Genomic DNA, 25,895 nt, shown 5'->3' with positions numbered 1-25,895 from the left:
CCGCGCGCTTCTCGCAGCCGCGCGCGCCGCCGCCGCCGCCGGTGAGCCGGGGCGGCCCCGAGCCCGGCGGCCCGCCCCGGGCCCCTCCCTCCTCCTACGGCGGTCCCTCTCTGCCCCAGGCCCGCTCCCGCCTCCACCCACCCTTCCCGTTCAGCGGGGGAAGGAGCTGCGGCACTTCGGGGCCGCCACGGCCAGCAGCGGGCGGGAAGGCGAGCGGAGGGCCGGGCCGCACCAGCCCCGCCCCGCCGGGGGCCCGCGCCGCAGCCGCCCGCTCGCTCGCTCGCTCGCTCGCTCTGTGACGTCAGGGCGCGCACCCCGCCCCCGCCTCCGCCGCGGCGGCCCAGGGCGCTCAGGCTGCCGGGAGATAATTGGGCCCTCGCGCGCTACCCGCCTCCGCGTGCGCGTAGCCGCCCTGCCCTGCTCGGCCCGGCCCGGCCTTCCCAGAGTGCCTCGCGGCCCCCGCCGTTGGCGGCGTCGCAAACAGGTTTGCGTCGCTCCTCCCCCAGCGGCGGCGCTGTCGCTTCCTCCCGTCCCGTCCCGTCTCGTCCTGTCCTGTCCGGTCCCGTCCGCCGCGCGCCTCTTGCGCGCGCTCCGGCCGCGGCCCTGAGAGACCTCGAGCGGGAGCCGAGGCCGCTCCGCCCTCCCCCGAGATGCCCCCCAAGAAGCAGCAGCAGCCGCCGGGGGGCAGCAAGAAGGCCGATCAGAAAAAGAAGGAGAAGATCATCGAGGTGAGGAGAGCAGGGCCGCGCCGCGCCGCGCCGCGCCGGGCCGGGCCGGGCCGGGCCGGGCGGCCGCTCCGCCGCCGCGGCCTGCCCCCCGCTCCCGCCCGGCGCCGGCCGCTCCCTGCCCTTCCCCGCCTCCCTCCTCCGGCGCGGGCGTCTTCCCCCGCGCCCCTCCTGCCCCTGCTCCTGCGGCGCCTCCCTGCGGGCGGCGCTGCCGCCGCGGCGGCTGTTGGCCTCGCGCGCAGCCCGCCGCCATGGCGCGCGGCGGCCGGCCCGGCCTGGGCTGGCGAGCGGCGCCCTGGCTGAAGCGGAGCCCAGGACGTGCTGCGAAAGCCGCAGGCTTGGCGTGGGCGGAGGGACGTGGGCCCGCGCCCCTGGCCAGGTGCTGTAAGCTAAGCCCGGGAGTACCTTTCCAGGGGACGTTGGTGCCCTTCTGGGCCACAGCGCTGCCCGGATCTGTCAAATCATTGACTGTCTGTGGCCCTTTAAGTTGTGCTGGTGGCTGCTGCTCTCCCAGGATTTAGTTTTCAGCCTGAGGACTTTGTGGCCAGAGCTGTCTTTGGAGTGAAGGTGATCTGATGAGAGTGGTTCTCTCTTTCTGCCTCCTCCCTCCTCCTCTCTATTCTGAGTGCAAGTGTCAGTATGTTTTTGGATTTCAGCTTTTGGAGAAGTGGGTTTCTGCTCCCTCCTTGGCTTAAAACAGGTGTGTTTTTTTGGATGCAATCTGGCCTTTATGGTCAAGTCAACATCTTGTGAAAGTTTAATACAAATAACTTGAAGATTAATCAGTGGTGTCTTATGTTCTGATGCTCAAGTCCATGGTAAAAGCAGATTAAAAACAATAAAAATATTAGATACCTTCACGTATTTATTTGGGTTATATATGTGTTATTGGGATACCTTAGTCATGCAGATCTTCCAGTAAACAGACAAACTACATGGAGACTATCAGGGAAGAGCAGTTCTAGAAAATTAATGTTTGCCCACATCTATTGGCAAGAAAGATAGAAGTTGATTGGATAGAGGACGTGTATAAAGGAAGTGTTCCTTTAAATCTAGCACTGAGAGATATTGTTCATTTGTTCTTTCACTTGGAAACTTCAGGTTGGACAGGCTGTCTTTTCTCTGTCTTTTAGTGTTGGCTTCAGTGTTTGTGATGTTCTTGCAAAAAATTATTTTGCAGCTGAAAGGGGAAAATCTTGCATTAATTATTGACCAAAAAAATCTTACTACGTGATCCAAATAAATTAAGAGATTAAATATTCTGTGAGACATTTACCATAGAAAACAAATATTTGAATCATTTCTTTTTCTTTCATAACTAGCTATTTGGAAAAGTTACAGATTTTTCAAATAGTGTAAAGACAAGACTAGCTGCTGCTGTTATTGATAGGTAATAAAAAAAGAAACAAAAATGGGGTAATTCTGAGCAGGATCTCTAGGACTGCTTTTTCAAAGATTAAGAGTTTACTTTATAATATGGTTTTTGACAGGTTTTCTGAAAGTGTGTTTGAACTGAGGTATTATCACCTGGTTAACATCTGTTAATAGCTCCTGAAAGGGGGAAAAAATTGTTGAAATCAAATCAGAGGCATGGATCGGTTTTAAATGTAGGTATTTCAGTTGCAAAATATTATTTCTGCTCCAGATACTCACATGAAAAGGAGCTATCTTTTCTTTTTATGCAATTTCAATAAGTTTGGTAGAGAAATTAGTCTCTTATTGGAGATGTACAGGGAGAATTGGTTCAGATAACGTAAGTGCAAACTTGAAGCGGAGTTTAGGAAGTACAAACACCTCTGGGTTTGACATAGCGGAAAGATGTTTTTCCTCAAATAAGTACTCTTGCAAAACAAAATATTTATAAAATACTTAAATAAAAAGTAATATGTTGCATGTGGCAATATTCATCTGTACGTTTATATATGAATACTTTAAGATAAAAAGTAGTATGTGATTTCAAGCAGATAGGGGAAAGAGCAATATTTATGGCCATTGCATCTTCATGTTATTTCTCACACATTTCCTCAGATGCAATGATCTAGTAATGATTTAAATACTTGGGTAGTGACCAAAAATATCCTGTCCCTTTGTCTTGAGGGACCTGAAAACACTGTGTGTGTGTGTGTGTGTGTGTTTGTGTGTATACATATATACATACACACTCACACTAATATTTGAATCGCACAATAGTTGAGATTGGAAAGGACCACAGGAGATGGTCTGGTCCAACTCTCCTGCTCCAGCAGGGTCAGGTAGAGCAGGTTGCCCAGGACTGTGTCCAGTTGGGTTATAAATATCTCCAGAGATGGAGACTCCGTAACTTTTCTCGGTAACCTGCACTCTCACAATGGGAAAAAGTGTTTTCTTACGTTCAGATGGATTTCCTGTGTTTCAGTTTGTGCTCGTTGTTCTCATCTTGTCTCTGGGCTCCCCTGAGAGGAGTCTGACTCCATCTTCTTTACAGTCTCTCATCAGATCTTTACAAACATTGAAAAGATCCCCCCCCCCCCCCAGCCTTCTCTTCTCCAGGCTAAACAGTCCCAGCTCTCTCAGCCTCTGCTCATATGAGAGATGCTCCAGTCCCTTAATCATCTTTGTGGCCCTTTGCTAGACTCGCTTCAGTTAGTCCATGTCTGTCTTGTACTGGGGAGACCATAACTGGATGCAGCATTCCAGATGTGGCCTCACCAGTACTTGGATAGCGGGGAAAAATTGCGTCCCTTGACCTGCTGGCAACGCTCTTCCTAATGCAGCCCAGCATACTGTTAGCTGCCTTTGCCACGAGGATGCTTTGCTGGCTAATGTTCAAATTCTTGTCCACCAGGACCCCCAGGTCCTTCTGTGCAAAGCTATTCTCCAGCAGGTCAGCCCCCAGCATGTGCTAGTGCATGGGTTTATACTTGTTGAACATGAGGAGATCTGGGGATAAAACTAATAGCTCACACAAAAGCAGTATTTACTCAGTTCTTTTGAAAAGCAAACCTTGGAGATGTTGTGAGAGATTTCCTTCCTTCTCACAGCATGTCTGAGTGTTGTCCGTCCTGTTTCTTGGATTGCTTATTTTGCTAGAGGAAATGGTCTGTGTTTAACTGAAAACCTGAGTGGAACGTTAAGTCTTTTATGGTCACAACTTAAACTTGTTCCAATTGTTGAACAGTTTCATAATTAATTTCGTTCCATTCATCTCTTGATTTAGGACAAAACATTTGGCCTGAAGAATAAAAAAGGTGCAAAACAACAGAAATTTATCAAGGCTGTGACTCACCAGGTTAAATTTGGTCAGCAAAATCCACGTCAGGTAAGCACTCGATCTATAATGTCTGTCTTCAATCATTTCTTCAATCGTTTTTCATTTATATTGTCACATAACACTGAAGCAGAGAAAAATGGAAGTGTTATTCACCTAATGTAATGTGACTGGTGTAGATCCAACTGGTTGTATTTAAAATACCACCTCTTTATTACTCTTTTTGCAAAGCTTGTCTAGCTTAGGATTTGCTGCTTATGTAAGGATTGATTCAGTGTCTGTCTGTCTGTCTGTCTCTCTCTCTCTCTCTCTCTCTCTCTTTTTTTTTTTTTTTTTTTTTTTTTTTTGGAAAAAGCTTTCAACTAAGCAAGGTATCTTTTTTTATTTACAAAGTATTCCAATAGTAACATAGTTGAATTTAATGTATAGCAAGGGAATGTTTACTAGCATAAACAATTTATTGAAAACCTGAAACTACATTGTAGCAAACTGTCTATAAACAAAAGTGCAGTTGTATTTTTTTAATTTCTCACCTAATTTAAGAAACAACCATTAAAAGTAAGAACAAGTGTTGTTAATCTTATAATTGAGGGATGAAAGTTTAAAAAATATAAACTCATCTCTGCTTGTTGTTCTACTTATGGGAGTATTTATTATAATTTAAAGTGGAAACAGGTCTGACAATTGTGCTTCTATTTTGTAAATTGGTCAGAGCAACTGCTCTGTCATTCTACTGCTCCGCTCTTCTTTGCTATGATGAAGTAAAATATCATGTGGCTGACGTGCAATGTTTAGACTGCAGTTATTCAAAAAACAAAATTACATGGAAATGTAATTGGAATAGAAGTAAGCGAGCTCTCTTTTTCTTCCTGCACTGCTAGAGGAGTTAGATGCTAAGAATCATGCAGCTTCCTGTTCTATAAATAAGCCTATGGAATAATTACATTTACATCAGCTAAATTCCTGATGTTGTAACTAGTGTTGAATTTGTTACATAAGGTATGGATGATGTAAAAATGTCAAATGCATCTTTGGAAGTAAAGTTGATACTCAGTTCATGAGATTTAATGATTTCTTCAGCAAGCGTTGCAAAATTGTTACGGGAAGGATCAATCGATGTCAACTTCAAACACGTTGGTGTTCCTCAAACAGTCCGTCTAAAATTCCTTTACAAGATCCCTGAATCTGTAGCATTCACAGGAATACTAGTCTATACATTGGTCAACCTAAAATCACTTTTTTTCTCAAATGCTCTTAGCTGTTGACTGGTGGATATCAGAAGCTAATTTTAGAACTGATTATACCTTTCTTACTGAGCCTCATGTTTTTCAGTTGGGATTGTCCCTTAGAAGAAAGAACGCATTAAGGCAATGTTGTGTCCTGAGCTACAAATGGAAATGCTGTCAAGATTAAGAAAGAAAACAAAACTGTTTAGAACCCTAAGGTTCTAAAGGTTTAGAAACCCCAAGTCGTAACAAAAGCACTCTTGAATTACATCTGCTTTTTGGAAGTAGTTTATTTTTTGTAGTTGACACACATGGGTCTACGCACTATTTAAGACTGGTTTTGGGAACTTGAAGTGTAAAAACTGAGTATTTTATATGTGGATCAAATTAATCAATTCCCTTTTAAAACAGTTTGGCATTTTCTTATCAAATTCATCATAAGAACAAAGCTCCTTTTTATTATTACACTACATTTTACCAATAAGGTGTCCCAAATATCTGTACACTGGTGTTAGAGTCCCACTAGTTTTTCTTAAGGAGAAGAATTACATCTTCTATTCCTGTGTTTTTCATGTGTCCCTTTTCATCTGTCTTTATCCCTCACTACCACTCTGGTACTAGATACAGGCCTTTTTCTGGTTTATCTAAAAAGGTATGGCAGATTTACGTTTTGCTCTTATACATAAGCTTTTCTTTTCCCAGATGAACTTTTTGAACCCTAGTTTCTGTAAAATTAATGTTTTTGACTTATATGCCGTTAGTTATTAATGAAACATTGATGTGTGTTGATTTGATATCAGTTTAAATAAATAGTGTGTCAAAAGCAACTTCCAACTTCTACAAACAGATTTGCTGGAGATCCTGCTAATGTATGTGACAAGGAAAAGCAAAACTTCATGCTGAGGAGGAAAAAGAGAGAAGGTGATTGCACAGATCTTGAAGTAACTGCGCCAAATAGTTGCACTGGTTCTGTAATCCATCACAAAAGAGCAACCAATTGTTCCTCTGCTGAATTCCTGTTAGAAACTGGCTGGTTTTGTACTAGCCTCAGTATTTCACTTGATTTCCTAGCCCATAAAGGTGGATTAAAGGTAACAGTTGTTATCTAATGGTACCAGCATTTCACATCTCTGAAAAACTAATACTATGTGAAGTATGTCTATTTTGTTTGAAGTACTGGTTCCACTAGATGGCACTGGCCATTTAGGCAAGAGCAAGAATTCTGAAAAGGTGAGACGTTCAAGGCTCTTTTCCTTCATATAAACCAGCCTATATTTTAATGTACAGTTCACATGAAGTGAATAATGTCATTCTGATTTTTTCTATTAATACTTTCAAATTTGGGGTCGTTATAGGCGGCTCAAACAGAAAGTGAAAAGAAATTAAAAAAAGAAGATAAGAAAAAAGAATTACAAGAATTAAATGAACTCTTCAAGCCTGTGGTTGCTGCACAGAAAATTAGCAAAGGTATGAAAAACTGAATCTTTTAAGTTATGTTCTTTTATTAATGTACCTACATAGAATGTTAAATTCCTCTCAATTTGTAGTATACAACTTTAACTCTAGTTTAGTGTTCTGCTTAGAAGTAGCACTAAAATCTCAACACTTTCTTCACCAAGGTGCTGACCCCAAATCTGTAGTTTGTGCATTCTTCAAGCAAGGACAGTGCACTAAGGGAGACAAGTGTAAGTTTTCTCATGATTTGTCCTTGGAAAGGAAGTGTGAAAAACGAAGTGTCTACATCGATGCAAGAGATGAGGACCTGGAAAAAGGTATGATGTTTCTGAGGAAATGACTGCTATGCTATTCTGAAACTCGATTTTTAAGATAGGAGAGTCGTCTTGTATTGTGGTTATATGATCTTGGAGAGCCTGGTCCATGACCAAGGCTGCCTCTACCACTATGTTCAAAATTATCATTTCATCTCTTTTCCCAACTTGATCTGCTGGTGAAATACTTCAGTTTTTACTTTCACTCAGCGGGGGCTAGGAATTTGTATTAAAACTCTTTTCTGTTTCCACAATATATCATGCCCTGTCTTGATTTGAATGTTTAGCCTCTGGCAACCTGAAGGAATATAGCAATATCTCATAATTTCATCATTACTGTAACTGTTGGTAATCATGCTTCTTTTGATGGCACGTTCTTTTAACACAGAAAATTCAGAATGATCTCTTTTGCTCAAGTTATTTTATCTGTATTTGTGGGCGTCTACCTCCAACCTTCTCTTTTATTTATTCATCTCCTTTCTTTTCTGCTTTTCCTTTCTCTGCTCCAAGTAACATACAGGTGGAATGTTACATTTGTTAGTTTTTTATGGAAACACCCTTTATGCACATCAAAATATAAACTTACAAAGTTTCTGACAAAAATCTCTTTTAAACAGCACAGGAGAGTGAAAATTGTATTACAAAAGCCTGAATTTATTTTCCATTCTGTAGGTCAACTAAAATGTAAGAATTAGTTGAAAATAATGTCAAGTTGTTTTTCTCTCAAATAAAAATTCAAATATTAATCTGGGATGTCTGTGAAACCATTTGTTGTCTTCTAGATACAATGGATAACTGGGATGAGAAGAAGCTGGAAGAGGTGGTGAACAAGAAGCACGGTGAGGCGGAAAAGAAAAAACCCAAAACTCAAATAGTATGTCCTTTTTTTGCATTGAGCTGTAGTAAATGTTTGTTAGAAATAGAGAGGATTAAGTGCACGCTGGTATTAGGTGTGCTTATTCATATCTGAAGATGATGAATGGAATACTGTAAAATTAATCTGAGTATAAAATGGGGCTGATAGCATTTCTATTAATGTCTCTCAAAGTACAATACTGAGTTGTCATAATGTATTTTTTCATGTAGAATACACATGAAGGTTAGTTGAAGTGCTCCTAAAATAAAAAGGCTAAAAGGATTAATAATGTATCCAATACATTCTGCTTGCTTAGAAGATTGGAATATTTTGGTCAGCTAGGTCAGTCATCTCATTCCATTTGAGTACTGAGTGACATATAAGTACATAAATTTCAGTCATTTCCTGCAAGCTAAAATTTACTGATTGAGAGGTCATTAGTAGTCCCTAGCCTCTAAATTAAAGAGTATTCTTTAGTTTCTTTCATTCTTCAGAACTATTTCATCTTGTTTTCCATACCAAATAATTAACTTAGCCATATCAAAGTTTAATTTTTGTGGATTTAGGCAGTATCAACAGAATATTTAATTATGAATTGCTTGTTTAAAGTTCCAGAATGGTATCTTTACGTCAAGCTCCTAAGGAAGGTATAACCTCTGAGATTGATTCTCTTTTGATTAAACAATTCACCAATGCGTATGAGCAGTAAGAAAGATCGCCAGCATGCTTTGTGCATATGCTGCTGAGTTTACAGCAGTACGCAGTTGCCAGTCTTTTTGAGTTATCCTGTCTCTCTAAGTTTGGATTATAGTAAGCAGGAAAAACTGTTGAAAACCTGAGTTTATTTAGGTAATTAGTTGCTGCTTGTGTCTGCTTTTTTTAATAGTTGTGCATTTCACGTTCCTTCTTACCCTCTGTTTTAAGCATAACTGGCTTTGAAATACAGTACTTTTAACATGGGCTGTTAGTGTAAATTGTTGGAGGACTTAAAAAAAACAGAATGTAGTGCTAACAACCACTGTTTTATGCAGGTCTGCAAGTATTTTCTTGATGCTATCGAAAACAACAAATACGGATGGTTTTGGGTCTGTCCAGGGGGAGGAGACAACTGCATGTATCGCCATGCTCTTCCTCCAGGTTTTGTGTTAAAAAAAGACAAAAAGAAGGAGGAAAAGCAAGATGAAATTTCTTTAGAAGATCTAATAGAAAAAGAGGTAAAGTACCACCAGGAGGTACCTGGCTGGCAATTTGATTTCAGTGCTCTGAAAAGAAGAGCAAATTGTAAATAAATTCCTAATGAATAATTAAAAAGTATAAAGTGTTATTTGTGTAGCTATATGGACTAGGGTGAGGCATGCATTGTATTTGAATCATCATGTTTTTGTTTAGAAGCTGTTATCTAGACAATAAGTTTTAAAAAATTGTAATGGAATATTTACCGTTAGTGCAGGAATTGCTATTCCTATTTTTAGGGGCCTTTTATTTCTTATTGCTATTTTTGTTTATCTGTAACCACTGCTTCAATGGGCCTCTTTAATCCCCAGTTTGCTGCCTGCTAATTCTTTCATAGCTGCCTCATGAGGGAGCAACAGCAAGAGAACAGAGCCTCCTGAAGACACTGCTGCTCTCTATGTACATTTGGCAGCATTGTCTGGTAGTGTCAATCTGAGCAGAACCTAAGCTAATATGTCTACTAGAGGCTGTTGGTTTCTTTCTTCCTCCATGTTTCATGTTAACTTTATGTTGACAAATCTCTCTAGCTGGAAAATCATGTGCTGGGTCAAACTTTTAAGTTGACGGCACATGTTTAACAGTGGTAAAAGTGCAGAAGGAATTAGGAAGAAGCGTTTTCAATTAGTGTTTGGAGAAGACTAATTAAATCTCTTAAAAATTGTTTCCAAAGGCTATAACAAATTAGCATTAATCAGTCTTTTTATTTGACAGCGTGCTGCCTTAGGACCAAATGTTACCAAAATCACTCTAGAGTGTTTTATTGCATGGAAGAGAAGAAAAAGACAAGAAAAAATTGATAAGGCTGAGCAAGATATGGAAAGGAGGAAAGCAGATTTTAAAGCTGGCAAAGCACTGGTGGTATGTTCTACACTTCAATTCTTAATGTAAGAAGAGAGAGTGCACAAGTTATGTAATAAGGTAGCTGGCCTGGAATTGTGTGGGTGGGGTGTGTTTGTTTGTTTGCTTGTTTTTTAACAGCAGTATAAATTCTATGAAGTGATAAATTTTGTTCTTCTGTCTTTGAATAGATTAGTGGACGTGAAGTATTTGAGTTCCGACCTGAGCTGGTTGATGCAGATGATGAAGAAGCAGATGACACCCAGTATACTCAAGGAACGGGAGAAGATGATGAGGTAAAGAACAGTATTAAATTTCAGGTTACGTTCCAAGTTTTGAAACTTTTTTCTATTTCTTAATAGGCTTACAAAAAAATTTTGAGAGCTCTTATAGTGCAACTAACACGCTTAGTTTTTAATTTACCATTGTTACAGAGTATATTTTGTCGAAACTTACTTTTTTACAGGTAGAAGACCCTATGTGCATAAATGATGTGGATTTGAGCCTGTATGTTCCAAAGGCTGTGGATGAGACTGGTATTACTGTGGCTAGTCCAGAGCGATTCAGCACATACAGTTCAATAGAGAAAGACGGTGAGTTTATTATTTGGGTGTAGGTAGTAAGGGATTGAATTGTAAAGGACTTCTCAGAAGGCAAATAGAAATAGGTTCTGCAGTTGCCAAAAAGCAGCTTTTTTTTTTCCTTTATTAAAACTGTCACGATATCTGTAGTTATTACTTTATTCTGCAAAGGCAGGATGCTTTTAGTCTCTAAGCAGAGACTTTTTAAACAAAAAGCTTCTAGGAAATGCCATGTGCTTTGTAATACCGTGATTTCAAATGTAAATAAAAGGCAATGTGTATGTCCACTTTATATAAATTCCTGAGATATCTGGGATTATTTTAGCATTTTTATTCATTCAGTTTACTAAATAGGAAAAAAGAAATACCAACAAAAATCTCAACTTTTCTTCATACTTTCTAGCAAACTTAAACTGGCTTGTAATTTCTTAAACAGCAACTTGATCTTGCCGCGCTTGTGGAACACATGCCCTGATCTTAAACTGAGTCTTTTAAGTGCAGATGTTTAGTAGGAATCATTTGTAAATGGTTTGACTGGTAGTGAAAATAGGAATTTGAGGAGTTGAGCATTTGAGTAATTATTAAAACAGGTAGAAAAATAAATAATCCAAACCTGCATATTAATCAGATGCATGCAATTTAGCATATAAAGTCCACAAATTTCAAATGAAGTCACTTCTTTATATAGTTTCAGAACTTCAGAGCCTCATTAGCACAACTGTGATTTAGTGATTGCCTAAAATTTGTGACATTCAGAGATATATAAGAATTATTTTTATTTTCAGATAATAAATTAAGTGAAGCTTCTGGTGGTGAGATAAGCAACAGTGAGCAAAATGATTTAGAGGAAGATAATGATGGAGACGGGGAACTGGAAAATGGAGTGATCGATGCAGTTCCAGTTGATGAAAATCTCTTTACTGGCGAGGACTTGGATGAACTAGAAGAAGAACTAAACACTCTTGATTTAGAAGAATGAATGCAGAAGCTCAAATGGGGATTGAAATCTATGTGACAAAGTGAAAACTGACTACATTTTTTTTTCCCTTTTGACTAGAATTCTTAAACAGGATGTTTATGGTTATCCAGCTGATTCTGAAGGGCACATCATATACCAGGAATGTTTTCCTTCAATCTCATCTACTCCACACTTGACTATGCTCACAGTAAAATATTCAGAGTAGTTCATAATAATCTGACAGCTGACTCTGCAGAAAAAGAGATTATAACTTTCAACTAAAAGTAGGAAGTGTAACTGCTTTGCCAGTATGCAAATGTAAGTGGGCAAGTTGATACCAGGTACAGTATAAAATCAAAATGAACATTCTTCACCCAAACTGCATATTTAATAGTGATTATGCTGATTTAGAAACTGCCTAAAGTGGTTTTAGGCAGTATACTGTAATGGAGCTGATGCAGATTATGCTTTCTTTAAGTGTTGATTAGCTTTATTTGATCAGCTGGATTCTGAAGATACAGATTGTGAACTGATACATCATACAATACAATATGGTGCCCTCTGTTTAAAATGTTTTAAACTTTCCCACCACCTTTTGCCAACAAAACTGTAAATAAAAACTATCAACTTTAAAATACTTGTGTTGACTTTTCTCTCAAGTTAGGATATGATAGCAAGCTGTTAATAACTTTATTTTCTAATACATAGCAATAAACATTTTCTCTCCAGTCCGTCCTGGTACAAAAGTGATGACGTCGGCTTCCGTTGAACTAGGGCTCAATCTGAATTTTTTCTACGCTTCATGCAGAGTGTAAGATTCAACAGCTAACACCCTGCCCCACGTCATTCTTATCTCCTACCCATCTATTAAGTGATTTAATGTACTATGCATTACTTATTGATGTTTGAGTCTCATTCTTTTCCCACTGTGTTTGTATATTAGCTAAGACTGCAGGCTCTGCAGAGCAGGGATGTTATTCTCTTGGTCTAAAAATGCCTCCAGTATCTCTGGTGTTCTGTAGGTAACACTAGATGGTGCAGTAGTTACATTTGGCTCTTTGAAATCAGAGTAGAGCAATGGATTTCATTTTGTACCCTGCAGGGGGCAGTACTATGGCGCTTAAATGAAGTTAATATGCTTTTTTAAAAATCTATCAAACCCCTGCCATAAAGATTTGTCTCTAATGGTGCTTTTTCTGAGGGCCTGTAAAGTTAGACTCTTATTAATCCATGCTTCCTTGTCATAGTTCTAATAGTTCCAATAGTGTGTGTGTGTGTTTTTTTTAACCGTACTGTTGTACTAACTATAATTTGTTTCAATGGTTTCTAAAGCTTTGTTCAAATTACTTAAAAACCATCAAGATTCATGGCATTGTTAGTGAGATTACTCACTGCTTTTGAGCAGTGAGGTTAGCTTTAATGAGTTATTTTTGACTTTGTGAAATTGACTCTTGCATCTTGAATGTCATTTCTAAAATAGCTGACATAGACCTTTTTTTGTCCTTTTGGGGATCTTTGTGGTGGAATACTGTTTTGTTTTATGAGGTTTTTTTTTCCCTCTGTAGGAACAAGAAACACCATTTGGGAGGAAGAGGCCTACTGAAATTGACTTCTAAATGTAAGTGTTTAAAGAAAAACTGCCATATCAGGTAATATTTATTTCTGAAGAATTTTTACTATGGCTATAAGTTAACAGTGCTGACATTACATTGATACTCACCAGCAAAAGAGTATCTGGAGATCATGACACTAAATGCAATTCATATTTGCCTGTATGATGCGTCACTTTTCAAAGCTGTATGTTTTGAACGGGAATAAAAGTACTTTAATCATTCTTGAGGTTGAAAACAGCTTTCTGTATTTTCTGCCTTGGATACTGGAATAGTTTATGTAACACTGATTTCTGTAGAACTTATCTTCTCTGCAATTGTACAAATGTTATTAATTAATTTACATGTTAGAGTGGAGGGATGGGAGAGTTAGATAACTCGTACTATTTCGGCTAATAAAATACCCACGTAGAGGGTCAAGGCAGGGAGAGGGGGAAGAGAGGCTCCAGCACAGCTGATGATGAAAACGAAAAAGAACTTCAGCAATCAGAGAAGAAAAATACTAGGACTTGAAAGAGAATGGTGGTGTTTAAATAAACAGTAAGCCTCTTTTTAGGTCTAAAGAGCTCGTTTGTGGTCCGTACCTCTCTTGAGCTTGCTTCACTTAAATATTTAGGACAGTGGCCTTGCATACTAGTTAGGTATGCTAAGTATCCATAAGTTGAAGAAAAACTCTTTTTTTTCCATAGGCAATAAATACTGAGAGATAACGTCCTGTGGTCAGGAAAAATAGTTTGCTACTCTTTTTCGCTTTCTGCCCTTTTCTGTCAACTCATTCTGCCCTTCTGATTGTATTTGTTCTTAGAGATCTTCTGACCTCTTGGTTGGTTTGTTTAGATTTCTGACCACGAAAGCAGGGTGACTGCTTTGAGCAAGTCTTAATTAGTGTGGCATTTAGACATGCTTTTAAGGTTTAGTAGCAATATGCTTGCTACTTTCTGTTCTTGTTGCTTGAAGATCAGCTTGAATATAACCTCTTCTCAGTCCTATGACTTGAAGCCTAAATTTGTTGTTGACAGTGAATTTCCGTCAATAAATGCACAAGTAAAAATGAATGTGGAGGCTGTACTCAGGGTAGATGAATTATTGATGATATTTTGGAAATGAACACTGTGATAAAACTGAGTCCACCTAAATATGACTTACCACTGAATTAATCTTACTGATGCAAACTTCCCATAATTAGTCCAATGTAAAGTAAATCTTGCACTACAGTCTCACCTGTGGCAGAATGAGGTACAAGATGATTAGAATCCTAAAATAACAGCATCTTCAGTTTAGTGACTGTCCAGTTTGTGTGGGTCAATTAAAATACAGTACTTAACTCCATACAAAGCCACTAGGAGCAGGAAGGCTCAGTTTGAGAGCAGAAATCAGACTGTAAAGGATCAAAGGCAGGGGAAGAAACAGCTCTGAGATAAACTTTCCCCTTGTTCCTTGCCGTGCACGCAGCCTGCACTGCTTTTTGCTTTTTGCTTTGTCTTGTTTTTCTCACAACTTGAAAATGAGTAGCACAGAAAAAAGTGTAGCTATAACTTTTTTTTTTTTTTCTGGTGAAAGTGTGCTAGCATAGCGCTCTACCTTCACAGCACTTCTGTTACAGTACACTGGATACCTAACGAGGTGACAGCAATTAAAAAAAATGCTGCCAAAAAGCATGCCTTTCCATAGCAGTATGTGGTATTTTGGAAGTGGAGTATTTGTTAACATTTTAATGTATGTCAAATTTTAAAGCTATTTCAGTCACACTCAGCACCATTTGAACAGCTTAAACTGACTAGCTCTAAATGCTCATGGGATTTTTTTTTTTTTTCCCCCCCTTAGACCTGTGTGACCTAACTTTATGCTTACCACTGCTCGGTTACTCAAAAGAATTCGCTACTTGTTTTATAATACCCCATCTAGATAAAGACCTGGAAAAAATTTGGTGAAAAATTAAAATGTGATGACTGACCTTAACTATTGTATTATCTACTAGTTGATTGCAACAGAAATATTGCCAGTAGAGAGTACTTTTCAGCTGTCTCAAATGGAGGTTTTTACTACTGATGAATTTTAGATAAAGCGGTACCTTTCTTGATACTCAGTATTGTCATAGTAGATTGTGTTTATTTCAGAAACAACCTCTATATAAAGAACTTATTTATACATGCAAACTAGAGAGTGTTCTTATGAATACTTCCTTTTACAGTTCTTCGGTCAGATGTGTGGAATGGCAGGTGTCAAAAAAGTATGTCTCTTATTCAAAATGCTGATTTTACTACTATTGCAGGAGTTCTAAGATATAGACTGTTTATCTTTTGTATCCTTTTAAAAGCACTTAAATATTTAAACCTGCATAGCTTATTATGTTTTGTAAGCTTTTTTTTTTTATCTTGGAAGCTTCATAAACAGTGTTGTTTGTTCTGTGTGCTGGTTATGAATTCATGACTGAAACCTTAAGAGTGATTATTTTAAGTAACTAAACCAGAAGTCTTAGAGGTTTAGATCTTTCCTTCTCTCTCAGTGAAATTATCACAGACTCAAGTTGAGGGAGAATGAGAGCTGTCTCATAGCTCTCATATATCTTACATACATGTATACTTGAAATATCTCGGGAGACATACCCCCTTAATAACAGTAATAAGGGTAAGAAGTTAATTGCAAAAATTGAGAGCTGGGAAGGCCAGAGGAGTTGCATCAAACTAACAGCGGCCAACCTGCATCAGACCTAGCATTGGCCAAAAGCAGGCATATAGTAAAGAGATGAGAACAGGGCGAGCCCATATACTTCTCATGAGTACTTATAGCTTAGTTACTTATAGCCTTCAACTACTTTTAAATTAAAAGATTTCCTGACTCGGATAAACATATAAACCCCTGATGACTTTCTCTTTCAGGTACTCTGCCTTCTTTCTCCCTATTCTCCCCCTTGAATCCCAGAACACTTTAGGCATCTTTTGGCAACGGTTCCACAGCTGTATCACATTTTGTTTTGAACCTGACTCCTACTAGCTTGTCTTATTAGACCTCTAGGGAAGAAAAGGCTTAGAGGAAGCAATGTCTTATAGCTTCCTTAGTTTTGATTTGATGCCAACTAGAGAGAGTCGATATTTAAAAAAAAAAAAAAGTCTGTTTTGGTCTTGAAGAATGCATCAATCTCTTAATGTATTTCAGTGCTACAAACATCAATTTCTTACAAAATCAGAAAACTTACCTTTCTTACAGTCTTTGAATCTTGGTTACAAACGGGCCTTAATCAGCAAAATCTTTAATGACGCAAATGCCTTTACTCTTGGTTATGTACAAGATATATTTTATGTAGCACATTAGGTGCTTTTTACAGTGATATCTGCAATTCAGTTTTTCTTTTTTCCCCTCACAGTGGTAGAAGTGACCTTGGCTTAGTTTTGTCTTTTTCAGCTCTTTACTTCAATAGATGCTCTGTCTTTTTACAGAGGGTGGCTTTTGCTGATGTAAGCAATAAGGCCAAGATGTTTTATTCATTTATGATGTTATAGCTTTAATATGTGACCACAATAGACTCCTTCATAGCACGTTATCCAAATGAATGGCAAAAATTATCAGTTCTTTAGACTGTAAGTAGCAGCATTTCATTTGTGCTTAGTGAAAGACCTCAGAGGTAATCTTTCAGTATTTTATATTTATGATTATAAATTCTTACAGTACAACATATTTGGACATAAATTTGAGCAACGCTTGCTTAAAATTAACGAGAGGTTTCCAAAGTATACACAATCAAGACTTCAAGAATAATGAGATGGGCTGCTAAATTAAACTAGGATGCAATGGAAAAGAAAATACCCTACTTTCCTTTTAAAAATTTCTAAATTGCTGTATAAAATATATGGAAAGAAGCAGAAATATTCCAGAAGAGAAGAAATGAGCAAACTACTGTAGGAATTTCACAAGGGAACATAACACTCCTTGTACAGTAAGTGATTAGGGAAACATGCTCTACAGATGCTACATCCTTTGGACCTGTATTGGGATGAAACTAGCTAATGAAAAAAGTATTTCTCTGCAATATCCACTTATAATATGGTTTTAGAGCATCTTTTGTAGTCATAGAAATGCAGCTAAAGCTTTCTTAGCCTCCAAACCTGTAGGGAAAAATTCTTCCTTAAAGCCTGAAACATGAACTGGATAATAGCAGAGTTACTATAAGAAGCCTTTAATCTTCAAATTCATTGTTGTCTTTTGTTGTCTTCTCTCTCTTCCAAGTATAAACACTACGTAACATAGGCTTTTTTTCTGACCGACCTTTCTAGTCGGTATCAACTAGTTCAGTAACAGTTGTATAAACCAGCAGGCTGCATTGTCCCTTTTGGAGACCTTCACAGACATGGAACAAAGCTCAGTATTACCCAGTAGTGTATTCTGCTAATGTGGCTCTAAGCGTTCTAGGTTTTAGTTTATAAAACTGAGAGAAGGATTAGGAACCTTTATCAGAAAGGGCATAGCAAAGGCAGTATCTTTTTTCATGTCTGTTGTGTAGCAGACTAGAGTCAAAATGCTAACGGGAATAAGCCAAGGGACCGAAAGGAGTTTTAACTGCGGTCACCTCACCTTTGTGAGCTCTTTCCTTTAATAAAAAGCTAGTAATTGCTGGAAATACGCTTTGTGTCAGTAATGTCAGCCCTATACCACTATCTTTTCAGTCTTTTTCTTGCAAGAAACACAGGAAGTCCGTTTTCTGGGTGTTGCTTCTAAACTTAAATTTACTATAAATAGCGATTTTTGGATTTGATGTCCGTTCCACACAGCAATATAAAGTTAGAGTTCTACTGGATATCTACGATACATAAATTACATATTCTTTATATGTTTGGGGAGGGGCGGCAACAACAGGAAGAAGTGGAATAAGATGCCTTCCCCCAAGACAGTAAAAAGGAAGAAACTCTTAAATATGCCCTTCATTCAAAGCACAGAATTGTCTGCATCTTATATCACTGATAACTGTTGTCAGCTTTAACTGCACAGACTTTTTTTGATTGATGCAAAAAAGCTTGCGTTCCAAAAATTTTTACCAGTGACGCCCAAGAAAGAGCCTGCTAGAACAACCTCATGACAATTGTGGACTAACTTCTTAAAAGCAAACAATAATTAGAAAAGAAAAAAGTTAGAATGTTAGAAACTGATTCTATATTGATCTGTTTCTTTAGCTTTATTCTTTGACTTAAGTATATTTATTTTTTAAACCAACAAAGATACAGTCACTAGTATGTTTTATAGGTCATGATGTACTTTTTTTTTTTTTTTTTTTTTTAACGTTAACCCTAGATAAGACAGTATTCCTTGGGTCAGGAATCAATACAGGATCAAAATATAATGGCTTTCGAAGTGAGGGTGAGTTTAGGCCCTTAGTTTGTTTTTTGGGGAAGGGGGTTTTGTTTTGTTTTTTGTTGGTTTGGAAGGAAGGTTGAACTCCGGAGTGTTCTGTAAGACAATAAAATCTTACCTGAAGTCAGAGGCTAGAAGCGATGCCTGAGCTGGCTTACCAGGCCCAGAGCTTACCAGGCTCTGGGCTTGAACACTTAAAACGCTTCTCATGAGAGGGAAGTATGAAGTTTTTTCCATGTTAGCTTATCTTACAACAGTCTTCTAGTGCTTTTGTATTTGAGGGTAAAAGAATATTCATAATAACGGGTTTAATCTGTTAGAGGATTTCCGAGATGTTAACACATCATGATATCCCTTTAAAATTTGAATCAACATTAAAGGAACTCAGTGTGCAAGAAACTTACCCCACTGCCTCTCAATCCTACTTGCTCTGCATGTTGTTATTATTTTGCCAATACTGCTCCAAGATATTCAATATCTGAACTCATCACTGCGCATAGAGAAGTCTGTAGAAAACTTTTTTCATATGCTTAACCAGGGAATTCTTCAGAATTTTTTGAACTTAATTTTGTTCTAAACCTGTTGGTATAAATGTAGGAGTGTTACTGAAGGAGCACGAGAGGACAGATGATTCAAGGCAACATGTGGCATTATGTTTCTGGAGTAGTTAATGTAAAAGCAAAGATGACCTCTCTTTGAGAGAGAGCTTTATTACATTACTTCAAAAGTGCATGACGAAAAAAACCCACAGATTAAAATCTGTGGAAAAATTTTCTAAATCTATGGGAGAGAAAGAAAAAGTTGTACATAAATTGTTGCACATTTAGTAAATGTAAGATTATTTACACTGACAAGAATGGCAGTATTTCTATAATAGAAAACAGTGGTCTTTAGGTATCTCTGTATAATCGGAAGCAGGCAAGAACACAGAAAGCTAGAAAATGCTGCTTGTCTTCTGGAAGTTCTCCATAAATGGAAATATACTGGAATGTGACCCCTGTTTTGTGTGCATATACATCATGGCTGCATGGAAGTATTGTGTTTCTGTCTGCTCATAGCAGAATACTGTTTCCAGAGTTTCCAAGTGGCCTGTTTCAAAAGTATTTCTGCCAGATAACAGTCACTGCCAGTTTCTAAATAAAATCTATGTTCTAATAATGTTCTATGCACTTTTGCTATGGCTAATAGTCTCATCAAAAAGGACAGTATTTAAAATTTTATGAAAACAGTTATGAACAAAAGAGGGGAAAGTTTGTTAGGAAAAAACTTGGATGCAACTCAGAAGACAACAGATAATGATTTCTTCTCTGTTTTGGGGGAACTGCCTGAAAAAAATCAGTATGTTCTAATAGATCTTTTGTGAATGCAGAAAAAGTACAATAAAAAGTACAATTAAATTGACGGGATATAGTGAGTAACCTACCTTCCCTGGAAACCGAGGGGGGGGGGGGAAGGCTGGGAGAGTGATGGAGAGATAGTAGGGACAATTGTTTATTTATAAAAGGATAATATTAGTACTCTAATTTTGCCTGCTACATTTTTGATAGCTCTGCAGGATAAAAACAGGAGGGTGAATCAGGAAGAAGTTCAATTCTAATCTGATGATGGAATCAGCCTATAAAAGGAGTTGTCACTAAAGAATTAGCTAGAATGGATGGTAAAAAGTTTTTCATACAGTGGGCTACGCTAACAGAGCACATCATATCCATACTATTCATAGTCATCCTTAGATGCTATGCCATTCTGCCACTTAAGTTGGGTGGTAGAGGCAGAAGTACAGAAATGCTTTCTGCATGGAATATGCATGTCCCATGTGAGATAAAAGAGCAAAGCAACCCTGTGATTTCAGTGTTTCCTCTCATCTGCTTGCTTGTTTGCTTGTTTGTTTTTTTTCTACTCTAGAAGCAGAGAGCCAACTCCGTTAAGGTCTCTAGCTTAGTAAATTCTCCCCGTCCCTTTCTAGAAATCTCTGCTGAGATCTTTCAAACTGGAACAGAGTAGACCCTCAGCTCTCCATGCTGGTCTCCTGAAAACTCCTTGAACGTGCTTCTCTGAGCTTTCGGAGTTAGTACTGTGCTCTGTGTGTAGCCACGTTCCAAGCAGTTTCTGCCTGGACTGGTGTGTTCCCACACCCTATTCCTTACTGGAATGGGGTAGCATTTAACTTTTTGCCTCTATTACATCTCATATATGCATGGGTATTATAAAAACATGATTATTAGGCTTGTGTAGGGAATTTTACAGAATGCTAGGTTTTTCCTTATTTGTTTCTACATTATTACCTTATTTCCTGTTGGTGCATTTCTCTAGATTAAAAATACTTTCTAAAAGTATCTTTTAAAAACATTTAGGTCTTTGGGAATGTTAATGAGCAACAACTTGTCAAATCTGCAGAACGTCTCCTTAGAGCAAATACTAAGGAAGAGATGTGACTTAAAATGACTAATTTTGTCAGATTAAAGAAATAAGGATCCTTTTGTAAAGCAAGCAGCATTGTGCCTGAGGTTGGTGGTGTGAAATCCTAAAGAAAACAAAGCCCTGGGTGGATGTAGAAAAGGTATTGACTAATCCTGAAGTAATAGAGCTATCAATACTGAACAGATCAAATGGGAATCTTGGCGTGACTCATTTCCTTTCTAACTGGAAGATTTCAAACTCTGGTTGGCTGAACAACTCTCAGATGTAGAAACTGATTCTAAAAGCTTAGTCATACCCTCGTCCTAAAGAAAAACATTGCCTTATGGCCTTTGGCTGAGGAGAGCTTTTGCATAATAATTCAGTGGGGTTTTGCTGATCTAGTGAATTGCTCACATATTCAAGCCTAGGACATAGTGGTAGTGGTTTCTTCATGTTTCTTGCCCAACAGTGCTTTCATGGTTTTCCAAGAAAATGAACACTGAAGATTAATATTAGACATAATAGAAATAAAAAGCACAACTGACCAAAGCAAAATGATAGATAATGTCTATTTTTGGCTAAGTTAAGCTTGCTTTCTACTGCCATGTTAGATACCAACTTATTCCTTAAAGATCTGTTCAAGGCAGTAAGCTACTTCACAAGTCCAAGTGTCTGGATGGCACAAGAGCAAAATATGTACTAAAACTCTCATCAGTGAAGGCTTTTCTGGGAGACTGATAGTAGTATCTAGTAACAAATCAGTAGTAATCCTCTCTTTTTTCCACACATTGATGCTACTGATACAGTAAAGCACTGGATCCATTAAGAGGCTGAAGCTTATCACACATATACATGAAAGATGTACACAAAAGAACATCTTACAGAGCCTTTAAGGAGGAGCATTGTGCCTTACGCGTTCATATCCTCTATTTAGTCACAGGACTTTGTCCGTTTCTTGCCGAGTATAACGTTGTAAGTAGGAGAGAGAAAGTCACAAAGCAGAAATATTCTACAATTGTCTATGTTACAGGCTGCGGACTTGGGAATAGCTAAATAAATAAAGAAGTACATTTCATCCAAAAACGCAGCTCATATCTTGCATCTTGCAGTTTTAGTCACCTGTGTTAATGACTACTTGCATGAGGAAAAACTGGCAAGATTAGCAACTTCTAATAGGAAATGAGTTTTATCTGTTGAATAATGAAAGGCAGTTCTTAAGAGTCCAAATAATTCCAAAATAATGTTATTCAGTTACACATAAAATCAATATCTTGTTTAAAGAAAAAAAAAATTTGAGGTCTTCTGCCCACTTCTTGGTGGTTAGTTTTCATTCCTGAATACCTTAGTCAGTAGCTATAAATCTAACAGTGGAGATAACAGCTAAGTAAATATAGAAGCATATAATTTGTTTGCTTACAGTCTGCAACATGATCTTAGTAGCTATTGTTTATTTTTTTTTTTTAGCCATGCTGAGAATTAAACAAGCTAGCAAAGAAAAATCACATCTCCACTGGTAGAGTATTTCTTGCTTGAAACTCTTCTGAGTCTGTTTTAGGTTTTCATTCCTTTGGTTTTGGATTGTGTCAGGCATAACAACAGTGCAAGCAATAAAATCATCAGGTTTTTTTCTGCAACAGAAAACAATTTTCTAAACTCATTGTAAGTATAATCCCAAGCATCCAGATCTCACTTTTTCCCATGTTGAGGATGGGGTAGTAATACCATATAGGGAGATAGGGCTACACTCTCAAACTGTCTAGACTGATTTGACTCTTGTGCTGTGAATTAAGCCTAGACAGCAATGACTCCACAGCTTCCGTTTCCAATTGGGGACTAAACTTGGAGGGAGAGGAGCAGGACACTCATTGCTGAGTCAGGAAAGTAACAGGCTTTATTACCTTTCTAAACTCCAATGGAAGTAGAAAGGAGGTATGCATGAAATAGCTTTTGAAAAAGAACGTGTCTTCTTAAAGAGAGGAAATGGTTTGAAGATAGTTATTCTACCCCTAGGGATGACGACTTCTGATTCTATGTAATGTCTGAATTATTGCTCTAGCCTGTCCTTTAGTGATTTGCTTTACTGACAATAAGAGGTGGCACTGCACAGCCAGTCCTTACTTCATTTCTAAAATTTATTGCTTGTTAAAATGGCTCGTGCCTTAAAAATACACGTATCCTTTACTTCTCAGATAACGCTGTGAAATGATATGACCAAGTGAGGAAAAGGAAGATTTATTTTCTTTAACTACTGACTCACTGATTAAAGTACACATGAAATACTCCATTCTTTATTTATTAGTGTGCATTTGCTAGCATTTGGGAACTTCTTAACCCATCTCAAGTGCTTTGATCAAGTTGGATAAAGTAGTAGTATAGCAGCTGAGAGAATAGAAGTAGTCAGTAAATAACAATAAAAGTTGAACTTATTAATGATTTTTACCTATCAAGATGCAACATAAAGTTAGGAAAACTAGCAACAAATCTCAAGGCAGTATAGGAACTCTCCTCCTAACTTTAATAGAATAATACATTTTCTTGAGATGGCTGCCTTAAATAATTACTACTGCCTGGGAGTAAGAACAAGTGACTGCAACACAAACTGCTGTTTATCAAGCTGTGGTATTACGTTAATACTTAACTGCAGACAGGAGAGCTGTGAGATGAATAAATGGAAATGTTTGGGTTCTTTTTCTTCCTTGTAAGACACGACATTGATGAAAAAGCTATATTAAAAAATAAGTATTTTGATGGAAAAATATGTATTATTTACTGTTTTTACATTGGAGTAACAAACAGTACAGCAGGGTTATGCAAGTCAGTGAACACTTTAACATAGCTTATCAGTTACACACGTAGAGTCTAGCTGGGAGGAAACAGTCCAGACATAAAGCAGTTTTAAATTATTTAAATTATTTAAAATTAAATTTAAACTCTAATAAAAAATCACAACCCACTTTAAATGAAAACCATGTATTTTGAAATCCTCTCCCACTTTCTATGCAGTATTACCAATATTTCCCCCGCCCCCAAATATTGGTAATTTTTCCAGGTGTACTTAATTTTTTTTTTTAGTATTTCAACAATAGGTAAGTAATAGTAGACTTGCCAAGAATCTATAGTGTACAATATTGCTACTTTATGTAGCAAGAATTCTTACATGTTTTGCATCCAGTTTGAAAACTTTTAAAGGTTGCCATTACTGAGCCACCTTCTCTTAGTCTATCATATTTTCTGTTGGCTTCAAGATTATTTAATTTAGGTTGTATATTAACATAAAATCTGACTTTATTAAGGTACAATGCTACTGAAGTTTTTGTTTTAAAGAAACTTTATTAATTTAGTGAAAAATAAAATGATCACCCAATATCAATGTTCAGCGAGGATCCATGGGGATCCTTTTAAGTATTGCTTTTTTCTTGTCTTTTTTTTTTTTTTTTTAAACTCATATGCCTAAATATCATGGTATTAGTGAATGTAGGCTGGTTGGACCTTACTAAATAAGGAAAGGAGGAAATATACTAATCCTGAAACGTGATTCATGAAGTAGTTGTTGATGAAGAAAGCACACTTCCCTCTTTTGTGAAAAGTCTTTAGGTCTCCTGTGAGGAATAACTCACTAAAATGAAAAGAAGAAAGGCAATGCTAAATGGACTTTTTTCAATGTTTTAATGTATTACTTTAATTGCATTGAATTAAGTCCATTATATTTTAAAAAAAAATCAGGAATACTTTATGAAATCATGTCTCTCTTGTTCAGTGGATTCATTAGCAGTTCTTTATAAACATTACGCTTAGTGTAGTAAGTTGCCTACTGGTAGTCTTGATTTTTTTTTTTTTATTTTCATTGAAAACTAACATTTTCAAAAAGTACCTTCCAATTTTGGTTGCTCCAAATCTTGTTAGCTTTGCCTGATGCACGTGATTTTTAGAGCTGCTGAGCATGCACAAGTCAACTTACAGTCAATTTAACAGATGTCAAACTCCTGTGATAGTGTGATCTCTTTGTAGAATATGAATCCAAAAGTTCCCCAGTGCTCCCTACATCAAGTTCAAAACTTTTGGGGGAGGCACACCCCTATTGTAGAAAGATGCTGTACCTTGAACTGGAGACTAACAGACACTGTGAGTATAAAAATGCACTTACCTTTGAGTAGTTCCACTCTTTAATGAACCAGACCGTGCCTTCAGGATTTTCTAGCTTCTTGCTCCAGCTATTGTTACACGAGAATTCACCATCTCTGTAAAAAGGTCTCTGCCCAATCTCTCCATGAGGTAACTTAGCACACCAAGCCATCAGCCCTCACCAGCTGCCAGTGTCAAGTTGGGATTCTAGCCATGATCGCATCTGCAATTGGAGGCCAGTTTTAAAATCATTAATTACAGATTCAGGTTTTTTCACATGAAGGGCAGTGGTTTGTTTGTAGGATGATTGGTTTCATAAGAAGGGAAATTGCTAGGAGAGTTGTTGGCTAGCGCTAGTCTTCTGAACAGCTTGGAAAATAGGTGTGTTTTCTAAGGCTTTTTCTTGTATAGCTTTGCGTTTTTTCCCATGCTTACTTTATCAGTGACGTTCTTTCAAGGTTCCCCGACCCTTAATGAATATGTATTGGATCCTTCTAACTTGTATTTAGGGTTTCAAACATTGTCTCCGTTTGTCAGTAGTTTCTTTACTTTTTATCACGTTCTCGTGAAAACAGCGAAACTGAAATCGTAGCCTTTCGGTGGGAATGGCGTGGAGCTAATCGCATACCAGCCGTTCTGTGTTTTCTGGATTAATTATTCTCGCTTTTCCAGGCCACCGAGCGGGCTGGGGCCCCGGGCCGCGCTTCGTGCCGGGCGCGGGCGCTGCGGGCCGGGGCCGGCGATTTTACCTCCTCCTTCCCCAAAACATTTCAAAGGCGCCTCAATAGCGCTTGACCTCTTTAAGGCCCAAGATCCAGCAGAAACTAAGCTCCAAAACTTACGTGGCTTAGGGAAACAAGCCGTTACAGGCCGAGTGCTTTTTCAAGATTTTTTCAAGTTTTTTCTTTTCTTTTTTCCTCCTTTCCCCCCCAAAGCGCCTCCCCCCGCTGCCCGGCAGCGGCGCGGCACCCGCGGGCGGGGCCGGCCGTGA

The 25,895-nt window shown here is 38.3% G+C and overlaps 1 protein-coding gene and 1 long non-coding RNA gene across 2 annotated transcripts; one reads left to right on the top strand and one right to left on the bottom strand.

The window, feature by feature from the left end:
* Positions 1–282: 282 nt before the first annotated feature.
* On the top strand, positions 283–12,067 carry ZC3H15 (zinc finger CCCH-type containing 15). The gene is made up of 10 exons (XM_068948360.1): positions 283–728; positions 3,922–4,023; positions 6,554–6,665; positions 6,818–6,970; positions 7,750–7,841; positions 8,855–9,037; positions 9,768–9,914; positions 10,085–10,189; positions 10,360–10,486; positions 11,260–12,067. Exons 1-10 carry the CDS (start codon positions 651–653, stop codon positions 11,451–11,453), a joined length of 1,293 nt encoding a protein of 430 aa, XP_068804461.1. The 5' UTR covers positions 283–650; the 3' UTR covers positions 11,454–12,067.
* On the bottom strand, positions 1,137–25,888 carry LOC138067632 (uncharacterized). The gene is made up of 5 exons (XR_011141882.1): positions 25,747–25,888; positions 24,927–25,127; positions 18,790–18,964; positions 3,991–4,096; positions 1,137–1,905 (listed from the first exon to the last, which is right to left on the bottom strand). It is a non-coding gene; the product is annotated as an uncharacterized lncRNA (long non-coding RNA).
* Positions 25,889–25,895: the final 7 nt, after the last annotated feature.

This window comes from Struthio camelus, chromosome 6, assembly GCF_040807025.1.
Source record: "Struthio camelus isolate bStrCam1 chromosome 6, bStrCam1.hap1, whole genome shotgun sequence".
NCBI classification, from domain to species: domain Eukaryota; kingdom Metazoa; phylum Chordata; class Aves; order Struthioniformes; family Struthionidae; genus Struthio; species Struthio camelus.
Note: the sequence above shows the minus strand (reverse complement) of the source record. Positions and strands in the feature narration are given on the sequence as shown.